At 31.7% G+C, this 15,921-nt stretch overlaps 1 protein-coding gene across 1 annotated transcript in view; it reads right to left on the bottom strand.

Moving 5' to 3' along the window:
- Positions 1–274: 274 nt before the first annotated feature.
- LOC106471346 (B9 domain-containing protein 2-like) overlaps positions 275–15,921 on the bottom strand; it is a 26,578-nt gene continuing 10,931 nt past the window's right edge. Inside the window, exon 3 of the mRNA XM_013931946.2 lies at positions 275–986. Coding sequence (XP_013787400.1) covers positions 673–986 — 314 coding nt within the window. The 3' untranslated portion in view covers positions 275–672. The remainder of the gene's footprint in view (positions 987–15,921) is intronic.

The raw sequence follows: 15,921 nt of genomic DNA, 5'->3' as shown, positions 1-15,921 counted from the left end.
AATCTCAAAGAGAGATGTGTGAAGAATAGCTACTGTGTGCAGAGAAAGTATATCATTTTGGAAATGAAAGCAATGTACAATGTAATTTGAGAGCATGTTTTTCTTCTGTTAGACGATGTGTCTGTGAATGCATTCAATCAAAGAGGAGATGCTTGACAATTTAAATATGCAAGTCCAGTTGTATATATATGCAAATGAACACAAATTGATAATGTTTCCAAAGTGTGCATACAATGCAGGTAGGGTTTGTGAAATAATATCTGCAGACATGTAGTGAATTTTAGGAGTTTATTTCCAGGCAGTACATGTTTAAGTTATCTTAGGAACTACAAAAACTCTTTAAGAATTCTATTTAATATGTACTTTATTGTTCCTCACTAATAGTTATCAAATTTTTAAGAAATATTTTCTTGCTATCTTCAGAACATACAGAAAATTTCAAGGAATGTTTCTAACCACTCTTCTGTTTTAAGTATATGTTTTTCTGTTGTAGCACATACTTATGTAAAAAATACCTCTGATGTGTGGGAAACTTCAAATGATTTGTACCAAAAATACAAATACAATAAGCTTTATATAAAGTGATAATACTTTATTTCTATACATTATAGAAACACTATTAAAATTTACCTGTTATCTTTTCACAATATCTTCTTTAATAGCAAACTCTTGTCAATATTCAACGCCAAAGCTTTCAAAGTTACGAAAAACAACCGAAATTTCTAGGTGTACCTTGCCCATGGCAACTGTTTGAAAGCGATATCTGTCAAGACCTGTGTAAACAGTATCTGGAATACACAACTGCATTCCACCACCAAGAAAATACCGGGAAATTTCTTCTTGAAGGGTACCCAGAGGTCGCCAGGTCACACACTCAAGCTGATAAAAACCAGGAGAAGTAGGAATATGACACAGGCCATATCCCCAAAGTTCACAACGACTATGCCTATCCTGATGCCACACCTGAAAGTTGAATTTTGGCCATCCTGCAGAGATTACAAAAAATTTGGATTAGGTGCATGACACAAACAGAGGTATAGAAAATTGAAGTATAGCATTTTTCAAAAACTTACTTACCCACAAAGCATTAAATTATGAAAAACAATATACACAAGCTCTTTCTCCTTTTCACTAAACACCTATAATTTACAAAGTGGACTATGCCTGCATATATACTCCTAGCTTCTACTATTCTAAAGAGGTGACTCCTTACTTGCCAATAAAGTATACAGCACTGATGCTTGAACATACCTTATACAACATTATGTGTCACCATAAAAGTTTTGGCAATTTAAAATAAAAAAACTTTATTTCTAATCCTAGTTTAAGTCTGATGTATGAATGCCAGAGATTAACTTCTTTTTGAATAGGTTGAGATTGTTCACCTACATATTACAATACCATTACTATTGGTTTCTTATGTACAGCAAACTTTAAAATGTAAGGGATGGACAGTTTAAAATTTCAATGATATAACTGTCAATGAAGTTTCTGTGAAATATTCATTATATTTAACAAATATTTTTTATACTAGTTATTTCTTTATGTAACAAGGCATAACTACTTATAATCCTATAAGCATAATTCACAAGAACTCATGTTAACTTCAAAATTGTACGAATAAAACAATCAGCATGACCATATGATCCTACAAATCCCATTCATGATATACAAGAATTTTAAAACTATTGTTTTAAATACTAAAGTACCAAAAAATTATAAACTAGGTTATCTGTACATTCAACTATAAACTTTTATAAAATAGAATCAGCAGAACATATTTTCAACTTCTGTTTTCATGATAGCCTAAGAACAGAATAACCACAGCAGGTGTAAACATTTAAGCACATCAACTTGGTAAAACATGCAAAGATAAAAAAATAAATAAATAAACAATTGGAAACCTAAATCATTTCTTGTAGTAGAATATTACTATACAGAGACTCATGTCAAAACTGTATACATGTTATATATTTTAAAACTTAAAATAAGATATTTATATATTTCCTGTTATTAATAATTTTTTCTCTGAATTATAAAAGTAACAAGATGTCAACCCAAGACTGCTAACATGCATTCACATTGTTTTAAAAAGTCTTATCAATATAAGAAGGCACAGAACAATCCTTAAATGTTTCAACAGGGATTCAGAGGAAGACAAACAAATATCACACTACAATGTTTTTGGAGATATACACCAGATGTGTTTTAATATCTTGCAACAATAAAAAAAACTTTGTTTTAAGAATGTCATACCTAAGAATAAGTAATCATTTGTCATCTAGAATATTAATTATCTTGGCCATGTGGATAAATAGGTAGGCTTCACTGCTAGGTGGTGGTGGGTGTTCACTTCTATAAAAAGAGCTTACTTCTGGCAAACATGAGAATTAAACAAGTATTGTACAACATGTCTCTACAAATTCTAATGATAATTTTGTTAACGTCAAACTAAGGTTGAAAAGAAAACAAAGAACCAAGAGAGTGTGGTAATTGCCAAACTGAGACAAATATTGAGTCAATAAAATTTAGTGATATTGCTTCTTCTCAAACTGAAAGTTTCTTCGAATTTTTAAAACTGTAATTTAATTACATATATTTTGTTGATAAAAACATGAAAAGAAAAAGGTAGAAAACAGCAATTATGGCCTTGATAAAGTTAAATTAAATCTCGGAAAAGATACTGATATTAACTCTTTATAGGTCAGTGAGCACCTTTCAGGTATTGAGTGTACATCTGTATATCAAATTTCAATATTTTAGTAAAAATAATTCCAACTCTGTTTATACAAGTTCTCATAAAAAGTATTTTAGTATTGATATTTTGTCATTTTATAACACTTATTTAACATAATTTGCAAAAAAAAAAAAACTTGTATTTCTGCACATTTCTGAGAAGTTTGCTTGTAAAAAACACATTTAGTAATTTTTTAGAATTGTTCTACCCACCCTAAAGCATAGATTTATATTCTATAGGATACTATTGTCTCTTGAGAAAACAATTAACAATGTTATGTTTCTGACATGACTTTCTTCTCTTTTTTTCTAAATTTCATAAATACAGCCACTTGGTTCCTATCCTTTTATAACAGGTAATTGAACAATTACTAATTAAACTCAGCTTTCAAAATAGCTAACTATAAAGTATAAATACCATTGGCTACAGCAGATTATAAACTATTTACATTGACATAGAGTGAATACAGTAGTGTGAGAAGTAATTTGTGGTTTTTTTAGAAAGGGACAAGACCATTTCACACAGAGAACAACAACTGAATGTAGTGTGAAGTTTAGGAGACTGAGGAACAAACCAGACACCTGGGAATTTTTTAACATTTCTTTAAACATTCTTTTCATTCCTGAAAATGTTTTATGGTAAAATATAATTGTTTGAAAGTTATGACAATCTTCTTCTGTGAAATTACATCAGGTAAAGCTTATTAGGGTTAGAGACTAAAGCAGCAAGGCAAAGGATCTTGGTGACTCAAATTTTTATTTATTGAATACTAACATAAAATACCCATGCTGCAATGTTCGATTCTAAGATTCCCTCATGATTCAAAGAGGTCTTAGTGTACGAGTCAAGCATCTCAATTACTTCTATAGCTGCCCCAATGTGCCAATTATTTAACTGATTTGTCTGTTGCCATTTCCCAAACTTAATTCAACTCTTTTTCAAAGCAACTAGTTTTAATTTTGCTTTTCAGATTCGTTTTTTCTTCCTGTGTATTTATCTGAATTCTTATTATTCTTCAATATTCTCCAACTTCTATTTTTCATCCTGTTGTTTGTTGCCATTTCCCAAACTTAGTTCAATTCAACTTTTTTTAAATTCTCAGATTTGTATTTTTCTTCTTTTGTTTGTGTTGGGAAGAAAAAAAAAAAAGAGTATTTGGCAGAAAACCTCCAAATGCTGTTCATTCAGTAAGTGAGAATTAGAAAAAAAATACACTGTCCTATAGACTTTCAGGAATCAGACTTATGGGACTTAAAGACTATAGGGCAAAAAATTGGCCAAAATGTTTTTGAGTCAAATATAATACCCAGGTGCACATCCTCAGAATTCTCTTAGTATGCATGCAAAGTTTCAGGTTTCTAGGTTCTTTCCTCTTGGTGCTATGGTGGTCAAAAACATACACACAGACAGGCTCTTGTATTATTATAGATCATTGTTAAACTTAGCATATGCAAACAATGCACATAAATAAAAGAACTTATAATTAATTGTAAGAAAATAATACTTATTTGTTATTTATTAGACATAAATTAAGTGCAACCAAAAATATTGTCCGGAAAAATTTTGTTACCTTGTCTGACCTGACACTATTTTAAAATGTCGGGTCTTAGGAAACTGATAAATCTATCTCAGACTATGCAGTGTTTTCCTGAAGATGACGTAGATCACGTCAAAACAAGTACTTGTAGAGTGTTGTTTTAAAGTGGAAGCCGTACAGCTTCAATAAAGTTTTAATTGTGTAAATAGTAAACATTGTTTTTAATTATTTATTATAAATATAATTTATAGGTCAGAAGTGGTAACTAATGCCATCAACAAAATAAAGATTTAAAGAAAAAGGTGTTATAAAAAAAATAAAATAAAGTAGAAATCGACAGAATATATAAAATGGAACAAAATCTAATTTTTAAGATAAGAGTATTAAAACTTTCCTTACCTGAAAATGTATTTCAAACAGATACTCACCTCTCTGCATAACAAATAACTATTACCTCACACACTGCAGTGAAAAATTTCTGCACATGCTACAAGCCTTGAACAAAGCTCCCACCCTTAGATGTGTCAATGTGTATTGCACAAGCTTATGGTGTAATCATCATTACACTATAATAGCCCTCCACCATTAGAAAAGCACCACATTCTCCATATTCAGTAATCTCCATGAGCAGTAGCATTTAAGCAAAGGCTCACTCTTGCCAGAAGTGAGGAGGAAGGGTGGGAGGTTATGCAGAGAGATGAGTATCTATCTGAAATACATTTTCAGGAAAGGAAAATGTAAACTTCAGAAGTACCCCACACTGAAGATGATGGAGAGGCCAGTACAAATATAGAAATAAGAGAGATGAGCTACTTTCTCAAAAAATAGCATCAGAAAGGGGAAGCCTGTCAACTATTAGGGGGATTAGCCTAGTGGGGCATCATTCAGTGACAGACCACATCCATTTCAGGCAGGGAATACTCTTCAACCAATAGAGGTCGCAGAGCAAAAGATATTGTGAAAAGAATCCTTTGCTTGGTGCTAAAGTGTTGTCAAGGTGGGCAGAATATGAGGTTGTTCAACCTGCCAGTAGGCAGTTTAGCATGGCTAGGGCTATAACTTGGGTCATTCTGTATTGAAGAAATATATATGTGAGATACTATAATAATCAAGAGCAGGGAAAAATACCCCCAAACCTGTTTTCTGAGAACACAACACATATCTAGCTAGACAAAACACCAGAAAATAACTTGATTCATTATGTAGTGCAGTGGCCTGTACTATACTTCCAGGGATTATGCTGTTCCAATGGGGAACTCTCCACATTGACCTCTCCAGCGGCCTGGGACTAAGGAAGCAAGGTTTCTCTCTTTGCTTCACTAGAATAAAACAGGAGGGACAAATTAATGTGTGTGTGGGAGGAGGGGATGCCAGAGAGGTTCTCAGACTAAACAGGACACATCACATCTGCATTAGGTTTAACACTGACAGTGTGTGCAATGGATAACCATGATTAAAGGCAGCAGATGCTAGGCAGGTGTGGGACATATCACATCTGCATTAGGTTTAACAATGACAGTGTGTGCAATGTATAACCATGAATAAAGGCAGCAGATGCTAGGCAGGTGTGGGACACATCACATCTGCATTAGGTTTAACACTGACAGTGTGTGCAATGGATAACCATGAATAAAGGTAGCAGATGCTAGGCAATCACACATCTGGTACTGTCATTTTTTTTTACAAGTGCATAACTACTCTATATATTTTATACAGATACTGCCCAAACAGTCTGTTGGAGAAATTAATCTCAACAGCAGGACTGAGCAAAGAAAAATGGGCTTAATGTTGTCTGTTATTCCCTACTCAATGCAGATTTTGGGAGAGAAGTATTCCCTGTGAAGCAACATTGGCCACACAGAGGATTCTGTTGTATCCATAATATATATATATTTGTTTATTTAGAATAAGATGGTTGTGAGCCCTGAAGAGAAAAAGAAAAGAAAAATAATCAGTTCAACATCAGAGAGCCACTATAAAGAGTGGAGAGTGGTGACTGGAAGAAGATGAAACCCACTGTAAGTGAAACCTCCCTGTGATGTAAAGAATGCAACATAAATATGTCATGGGTCATTCACATATCCACCTACAATATCTTATACAAAGGACATCATTGGCTAGAAGCAAGAGAATCTGTGATATGATAAACATGATGGGAGGAGATAACAAATAAGAAAAGATTAAACCAGCTAAATGGGGCATATAACTCAACCAGGCAAAGTGGAAAGAGATAAGTTACTAGAGAAAGAACTTACAGAAAGAAAAAACACAGCAAGTGTCCAGAAGTGGGGTAGCACAAATGAGATAACAATTAAAAGACCATACAGAACAATGGTGACAAACTTGGTCAGGATGATCATACAGGGGAAAAAGGGTAGGGAGAATAAATGGAGAAAACATCCAATAACTGTCCTAGGCAACCCAAATTCTGTAGAGAAAGGTGCAGTCAGAGAAAATTAGCCAGACCCTATGGTAAATACTTTGGGAGGAGTCCAAGATAAAAATAAAAATGACAGCTAGTACAAGCTCAAGGAGAAGAAATATAAAGGGTACCAAAAGTTTAAAACAGTAAGCTAAAAATTCCAGTAATTCCTAAGAAAAAACACACCAAAAGACATGCAATCCTGAGGAAAGAATGAACCTTTCTTCAAATTCAAAGCTCATGGGAATTACTGCACATGGAAGATGTGTTATCCTCTTACTGGTGGAGAAGTATAATCTTCACAGGATGAGGAAATACACATTGACACATGTAGGGGTGGAAACTTCAATCAAAGCTTGTGGCATGTGCATAAAATCTTTATGGCAATGTGTAAGGTAATAGCTGTTTGTTGTGCTGAGTGGCAAACAGTGTTTCTGAAATGAATTTTTAATGTTTTTTCAAAAAGTGTTTCACAACACAATTTTGGAAATTTCACAACGTAAAACATTAAAGAAAAACTATATCAAATAATATAATTTTCTAGCCCAAAATTACATACTAATTAGTAAGTTCACCTAATTTTCCTACAAATTGGTTAAGTATTTCCACCATAAGGAGAAAAAAATTGAGGAACGATAGTGATACCCCTGTTCCATAAAGTGGCAAGATAAACTTAAAGTTCAACATACATGATGTATATGTTATCTTTTAATTTATGTCAAAGCAAGACGAAATTCACAAGAAGATTTATACATATTTTCAAAATCTTTTCCATCTGCTTAAGTCTGAATTTCATAAAGTTTTAGCTAATTTTCATATTTCTTAATCTGTAGTTTAGTGCTTGACCACAAATTTAAGTAATATATTTAAACAAGAATATTACAAAAACATCCTTGTTTGAAGTACAAAGTAAGTAGTATATACCTCATGTTGCAAACCACTTTGACTTACTTTTGAAAATCTTCTAGGTCCGCTTATTTTTTATTTTTATCCTTTCCAAAAGAAATAGTCACATATTTCATTCTGAAAAACATAGCAATCTTGTGACAAAATCAAAAACACATTTTCCTTGTCTTGATATCACTGAATAATAGGTACTTTAAATTTATAGATGTACTGGAAACAGTGTTATACATAAGGTATGATATTTGGCCTTTGAAAATGTTTTATATATATCCATGCCAAACAAGTTTCCACATATTCAGTTATCAGATGTCTTAATTTTCATTCATATTCAAATAAACTCATCCAATATTTGTCTACTGTTTCAGAAATCATTATTTTTCATCAGAGTTCAGTGTAAATATTTTGGCATACACCCAAGAAAAAAGGAGTTTTCTTGGAGTACTTCTTTTTCCCCATACAATAAAATGGGCACTAATAGCATCAACAGTTTTGTGCCATAAAAACCACAAATAAACAAAGATTTTAATTTTGTGTAACTGATCTATATCTTTACTTATAAAGTTTTATATTTATGTATGTATCTTCTTTATATGTTTATACCACAATTTTTAGAAAAGGACTAATAAAATAATAAAAGGGGCTTATAATTTAGAATACAGAATTCAATCTCCATCATGGATAAAGTGCAGATAATTCCATTGTGTATTTTTATGTGTAGAAACAGTAATAAAATAAAACTAACTCAGAGTAAGATATGCAACAATTGTACTGTTTAATGAATGAAAGTAATGGTTTAACTAGTTTTATCTATGTTTTCAAATTTAACAATGAAAGAACTATAAAATGTTTTTTTTCTTTAATTATAACTAAATATATATATAAAGACATGAATATGTTATATACAGATGTATAATCTAATGATGTATACCTGTAACTATTAAAAAGGTGTCTAACCAGTGTTTCTTGAAGGAATAAATAAAAGTTTTATTGTACTTTGATACATTAGGATGTTCTGTCAGAGAAAATATGGTAAATTACATCAGTATTGCATATAATGTTCACAAATAATAAGAGGTTTGAAAATACAATGGATAGACTATAAATGTAAGAATAAGTGTGCAAGAGAAAATGCAGTCAGTTTTATGTAACATAACAAGATGCTGTTTATTATCCCAAAACAATAAAACAGACAATTCAAGACAAACAAAAAACTAACAGGAAGATTTCTGAATATTTATTTTATGACTGAGCATCTTGAAAACCATGCAAATTAGCAATGTATGTGGCTAAAGCTGCAAAAGCTTTATGAAAAATAAATCACCTAAACTGCAGATGATTTTAGTTACTGTGTTATTAATAAGCATGGCAGAGCAAATTTACTCACTAATATTAAAAAGTTAATTTAAAAATAACACATAGAACAACATATGAGGGAGCTTCAAAGTTGGGGATGAGAGTCATACTAAAAACACTACTATGTACATTAAAATAAAACATGCAGTAGCACATCTCTTAACTTATATTGCTCATATCTTGGTGACATTGGTTATATGGAACAGTCCTACAGATAAAGTATATCAAAAGTTTGTGTTTCTATATATATATACTAGCAGCTTAGGTAGTAATTATGTTAGCTTATAAGCTATTGAATAATGCAACCATAAAACTATTCATATACAACTTTTCAAATATCACAAACAAGTTTCCAGTTCTTGGTTGTAAGCTGTATGATCTGACAAAGAGCACTAGCACATTTACTCACTAATATTAAAAAAATAAGACAAGGTAAATTTAAACATAGAACAATATACTTTAGTTGTATGTTATATAATCTGACAAAGAGAGCTAGCTCGAAACATCCTTCTTTAAAATAAAAACATGAAAAAACTTAGCATTTTTTACCTATTCTTTAATTTCCAATTCTTTGTCAATAATGATAATTAAAATAAAAATATCATGTCCATATAATTTGTTAATTATTAAACAGTGGATATCAAAGTCAGTAGAAGTCTAATTGTAAATTGTGAATTTCAAGAATACAGAAGTAATTAATTAAAGTTTGTGCACACAAAAATTAACACAGTTTATGCATGTATTGATTAAGTAATACTTTAATCAAGAGACTGGAGGTCCAGTAAATATTTTTTCTTCATAAGTTAAGAAACACTGTTCTAAATATAAAGTTACAGATGTTCTAAGTATACTTACATATTCAAAACTTCATTGAGGTCAATTGGAAAACATTTTATCGAATTCTATACATTTTATATAAACTTTATCTTAAGTCTAAAGCAATAAAAAGAAAACTCAGATGATACTTTAAAAAACCATCATAAAGTCACTGCTAAGCATTTCTTTCAGATAAAAAATTTTTCATTTTAAATGTTTGAGCAGAGCTCTCACTTTAACATTATCAGTTATTTGTTCTTTCTTTATCATTCATCTTTATATTTACAAAATTTACTTACAACTTTAATATAACATGTAATACAATACTTTTCAATCTGTATACAAATACACTGAATTAAAGTTATAAAAAGAGATGTTCTGCAGGGTTAGCAGGTTTTGACTAGTAAATAATGTCAAAATTTAAACCAGCTGGAAATTAATAGACGAAACATATAAGTAAACAACGTAAGCAAAAATACATATTATAAAAACATATAGAAACAATTCTTTTTAAGTTATTTTGGTGTTTGATTCTATGCTTAAACAAAATTTGTTTGTGGTTTTACAACTCAAAGATACTGAGGCCATCTGGCATAAGGGGAAACAGGAACATCCCACATCCCAGTTATTTGCATTAATATATACCTTTCTTTTTAAAGTTCAGGTATCCTTCACTAGCTACTGAACCCTGCATTTAATGGTGGAAAATCGGTGACAAAACATTAAGCAGTCAATAGATTAAAGGGGTGAACAGTCAAGTCAGAGATTTCAAAGGTTTAGATATAGCTCCCTCAAATTTAGAACTGACGACTAAGGTAAGAGCACCCAGTTGGAAACTCTCAACTATAGTGACTGTCACAGTTATTAAGTCCCAATACATAAAATTTTAGAGCTGTAGAGCATGTTCAGCTGATACTTCATGTTTCAAATAATAGAATTTCTGAGTCACATCCCAGTACACTAGGCCATGCTTGGCCCATATGTAACATTCTTTAGTACAAAATATTATTATTAATATTAACATTTTCCTTATCTGAAAATCTATTTCGGATGGATACCTTTCCACAGAAGTAAAATCTATTCCATCATTCCATTGCTGGGAATTTATTTTTTGTATTCCACAAAGCCTTCAATGAAAACTTCCATCCCTATACATATCAACATGAATTATACCAGCCTGTGATGCAATCATCATTACATTACAGCTCTCTGCCAACAGGAGGATGACATATCTTCCATGTGCAGTATACCCAATGAGAACTAGCATTTCAACAAAGCCTTATTCTTGATGAAGCAAATGAAACACACCAGAAGTTGGATGGAAGAGTGGTAGGTTTTGTGGAGTAGTGAGTATCCATTTGAAATATATTTTCAAGTAAGGAATATATTAACTTCAGAAATGGTACTCACCTTTCCACTTAATTAAAAGCTAGAATCACATGATGATTGGAGGGGCTGATGTAAATAAATGGATGAAAAAGATTATTATCTTTTTTCTGAAACTATCACATCAGAAAGTAAAAACCCATGAAGCATGTCCCCCACTAGGGATAAGGGTGGGAACCTAGTGGGGAATTACTCAGTGGGAAACCACATTCTTCTCATGTAGTGAATATTCTTCATCAAATAACGATGGTAAAGCAAAATGTACTGTCAAAAAAACCTTCTGCTTGTAGGGTATATATACTGGTGCACTGAGTGTTAAAATTTGTTAGCAATGCTTATGGGAAGATCAAGATAGCTTTGTGTGAGAGAAATTAAGACAATGTCGGAAGCAGTGCTGAGAAAAAGAATGAGCCTTTATTGAAATGCTAGTGCTCATGGTATTCACTGTACATAGAGGATGTGATAACCTCCAACTGGTGAAAGGCTATAGTCTAATGATGGTTGCATCATAGATTGGTGCAATCCACATTAATACGTTTGGAGGTGGGAGCTTCATTCAAGGTTTATAGCATGCAGAGCAAATTTTATTGGCATTGGTCTGAAGCAATAGCTCTTAGTTATGGGGAGAGATGAGTAGTGTTTCTGAAATTTGATAAAGCTTATATTACAATTTTAGAAGTTAGTTTCTTTGTATGTAGCCTATCCATGAAGACTGAAAATTTGTTAAGAAAATAGTTTCAGAAATGTTATACAAGTTATTTCAAGTGTTGTGTATTACATGTGCATATAGAATGATTGAATAAAAGCTTTATAGGAATCTTAATTGCACTTGAAGGACTAGTTTCTACCTTTTTTTTTTTAACACCCATTGACACTAATATGCCCATTAACAATATACATACTTTGCAATGATCAAACCTCTTTTAGTATATCCACACCAATATACATAAACCAACCTTTCGAAACAGCTAGACAGAAAGTTAAATGTAATTTTCTGTTCAAAAGATTGTGATAATGGAAAAGATGCCAGGTTACCTGGTGATCGTACACTGTAACGTTTGAAATGTTGGTTCAGTTTGATTGCTACATTATATACTATCAGAAACAACAAAAACTATATCAATATTATTACTTCAATACATTTCCATTATTTTGCAACATGCTAACAAGGCAATATGACTGCTATTTTTAGTTCCATTTGGTCAAATACATGGAAATATTTTAATATTTAAGCTTTTTAACCAAATTGTACTATGTCTGCATATTTTGATATTTCAGTTGGGCTTAATACTTGGCCCAAGAATGATGAAAACTAGCATGTATATCCACAAAAGGTTACAATTGTGCACATACAGAAAAAAAAAATGCAAGAGCTTGGCAGTTTTTAACAGAATACTTTTAAATATATTCATAAAATATATATTGTCAAATTTGCATAACATTAAAAGTGTGCTTGTAAAACGGACAACTGGCTAACAGTTACAGCAATAGCATCGTACCTGCTTTAACTTGTTAATATTAGAGTAATGCCTAAAATGCAATTTCACACTTTTCAGTAAAAGGGCAAGTTGTCTTCATTCTATGTCATGGCTGATGTTTTGACATTTCCTGGATGGGTCAGGTACATCAGGCCTCTTCCACCCTTCATTGGTTGGTGTTCTCTGATAATATTGGTTCATGTAATCATGACATTATATATGACATTGCTATAACCAGGTTACGCTGCACTGTGAGAAAACAATAAATACTCAATGTTTTTGGGAATGTTTGGTTTTAGAATTAAAACATTTGTATGCATGTGGGTTTTTGCTTTTAAGGTAAAAGTCATTCTTGTATAATACAATACTTCAGAGAAAGATAGTGCACATGATATAACTTATGAATATTTTAAAACTGTCAAAACTGGAATATTCATAAGCTTTTGAGTATGTAAATATGGTGAAACCACAGTTTATTAGCTTATTATGAATCAATTGAAAAGGCTCTGTACCTGGTGTTTTGATTGGTTATTATAAGGATGTTATGATTCTTATATCTGAAATAAATTCCTCACCTTGTGGGATTTTGTAAATGTTTTCTAAGTTGTTTTTTTTTATTCTATGCAACTTACAATTTTGAATTCACATTAATGTTAGCTGCATTAATGGGGCTTGTAATATAGTAAACCATATTTTTACAATACTACTTAGTTTTATTCAAATCATGCTAAACTTTTAACACAGGAAAGTTGGTGTTGATTTGTTAGCCTTTTACTAATTTGCCACGATAATGGAACTTATAAATTTGGGAATTAATTCATTATGCGGGAGGCTAAAATGAATTTTCAGATAAAATTGAAACTATTAAATTATAAATTCTACTAGCCAATGAACCTGTGTGATCCACGGTGAGAGGTATTTTGCTATAAAATTCTGTTTGTGTTCTTGCTTCATGTGATTAGGTTTTTATTCATGAACCCCAGTAGTGGTTCATAATACCAATTTGTTCTTTATTATTACTTAATATTGTTCTGCCAGCCTACAGAAAAAATGTTTGTAAGTATTGTAATAAAACCTGGGCAATATCACTAAATGCATCATTGCGCATTGTGTTGGGTAGTTTTTAATTTATTTGACTACCTAGCAAATGAAAGTGGCTGTATAATCATTGGCACCCAATCGTTTCAATGTAGTCTGTGGATGTAATTTAATGTTTATATGGCAGGCATGACACATGTACCATAGCAGTTATTAACTCACTGTTCCAAATGTATTGATGTCGCATATCATTTATTTATAGACAGGGTTCCTGTCCTTTCACACACAATGCTTCTGACAGGATCACAATTATATTTGCCACTGCATGATCAATTTTGGCCATGTTACACAAATGTATAAAAACATTATACAAATGTCTAGGTTGTTTCCCACAATAGAAATCTTTGAGCCATAGATAGCACCAAGCTCAGTTTTGAGCATAAGATTGGCAATCATGATGATGGCTGATGGTAAGTGTAAAATTATAGCCAACACTGTGTGATTTCAAATTTCCCAGATACTGCAAATTGAGTAGCCATCCTTACAGCTGACTGTAAGAAGTGGCAAGAATCTCTCAAGCAGAAGATGGCAAAAGTGATGGAAATTCTAGGCAAAAGTGAGGCAGAAATTTTGTAGCTATGTATTGTATTTGGAAAATATTTAGTTTCAGATAAAGTATGCAGGAGCGACAGCCCGCCAACATTTAAGGTCATCACAGTGGAAGAGAGTCGTAGAAGTGTCATGACACAAAATCCATCAGATATGGAAGAGGGAAAGGTATATTAATATAATCAATTCATAATTGTTAATTAACATGTTTGTGGCCTTGTAGATTTTGAAGTATGTCAATCTTAAGAGGAAATCTGGCCAGCTGCAGCAAAATCACGACTGGCCTTACTATGGCCAGTGGAGAGGAGGAAGAGGGAAATATAACAACTATAAGAAATATTAAAAATGCTAATTTGTATGCATATCCTATTATATGATGACACATTGTCTTATATTTGCATTTAATACATATGCAGGCATCTATACAACATGAAAAATTCATATGACTATCTATATATACAGCTTTACAACTTGAAAAACTATAAAGCCTGCATGTATCTATACATATATAGATGGATAGATATAAATACTGGTCATTGTCCATTCATCTGATAAAACTCATGCAGTTACAAAATCCAGTCCATGCGGCATTCCAGTATAGTTCAGTAGTCCCTCCAATCCAGTGTTTGCAGGGTATAAATATGGTAGTTTATATATATATATATATATATATATTATACAAGTATATACATAACATGTGGTATGTTGATCACATGCATCAATGATCATACACACAGTACCACTATCAATTACAACATTGTGGCAATGATATCAGGAGCAACAGCCATCCAATCTGCATGAAGCCAATCCAAAGTTAATATACACTTATCATTTTATCTTAATGCTTATATTTAACCCTCTCCACACAGGTCATGGGTCAAAAGCCATGTCATCATGTTTGTTGACTAGCATTAAAAATTTTATTGAACTACTATTTCAGGAATTTATGTCAATAAGTTTGGTATCAAACTGTAGATTATAATTCAACTTTTATTATTATTATACATTATTTAATTTCTTAATTTAAAAGTAAATATTAAAAAATCACAGTTAAAGATCAATTTTTGTGTGTCACATGGTATGTTGAATGCAGCACTGGTTCAAATTAGATGCTTGTGATGTCAAAATATTAAGTCTATAGTTTTGTAGGAATTAGGAACTCAAATTACCGATATTGACAAGCTAGAATATAAAATAATAACCTCATATATTTTCTATTTGCTGAGATATCATTCATGTACAGAAGCACTCACCTCTTTCCATTTTTGGAAACAGTCCCTTATATACACTTACCTGAATATATGACATGTGAATAACCAGAATGTCCCCTAGTGGCTTTCTCAACCATTTTCATGTGTTAGGATGCAAATACTGTTCTTTTGAACCAAGATTTCAAGAAGGTAGGTTGTATATTTAGTCTGCTTGAAATTTCATATTTTTTAGACCCAAATGCAGCTCAGTTACTAAGCTTGATAAATTATAGTGGAATTCTATGGTATTGATATAGTAATTTATTATTTTTTTGGTTATTCAACTGTATATATAAAACATAAAAAAAATGATTTCGCTTCATATCCTCCATCTTTGAAATTTTAAAAGGCTTAGCAATCTACATTAAGCAGCAACCGAGTACAAAGAT

The sequence above is a fragment of the Limulus polyphemus genome, unplaced genomic scaffold, assembly GCF_000517525.1.
Source record: "Limulus polyphemus unplaced genomic scaffold, Limulus_polyphemus-2.1.2 Scaffold4559, whole genome shotgun sequence".
Lineage (NCBI taxonomy): Eukaryota > Metazoa > Arthropoda > Merostomata > Xiphosura > Limulidae > Limulus > Limulus polyphemus.
Note: the sequence above shows the minus strand (reverse complement) of the source record. Positions and strands in the feature narration are given on the sequence as shown.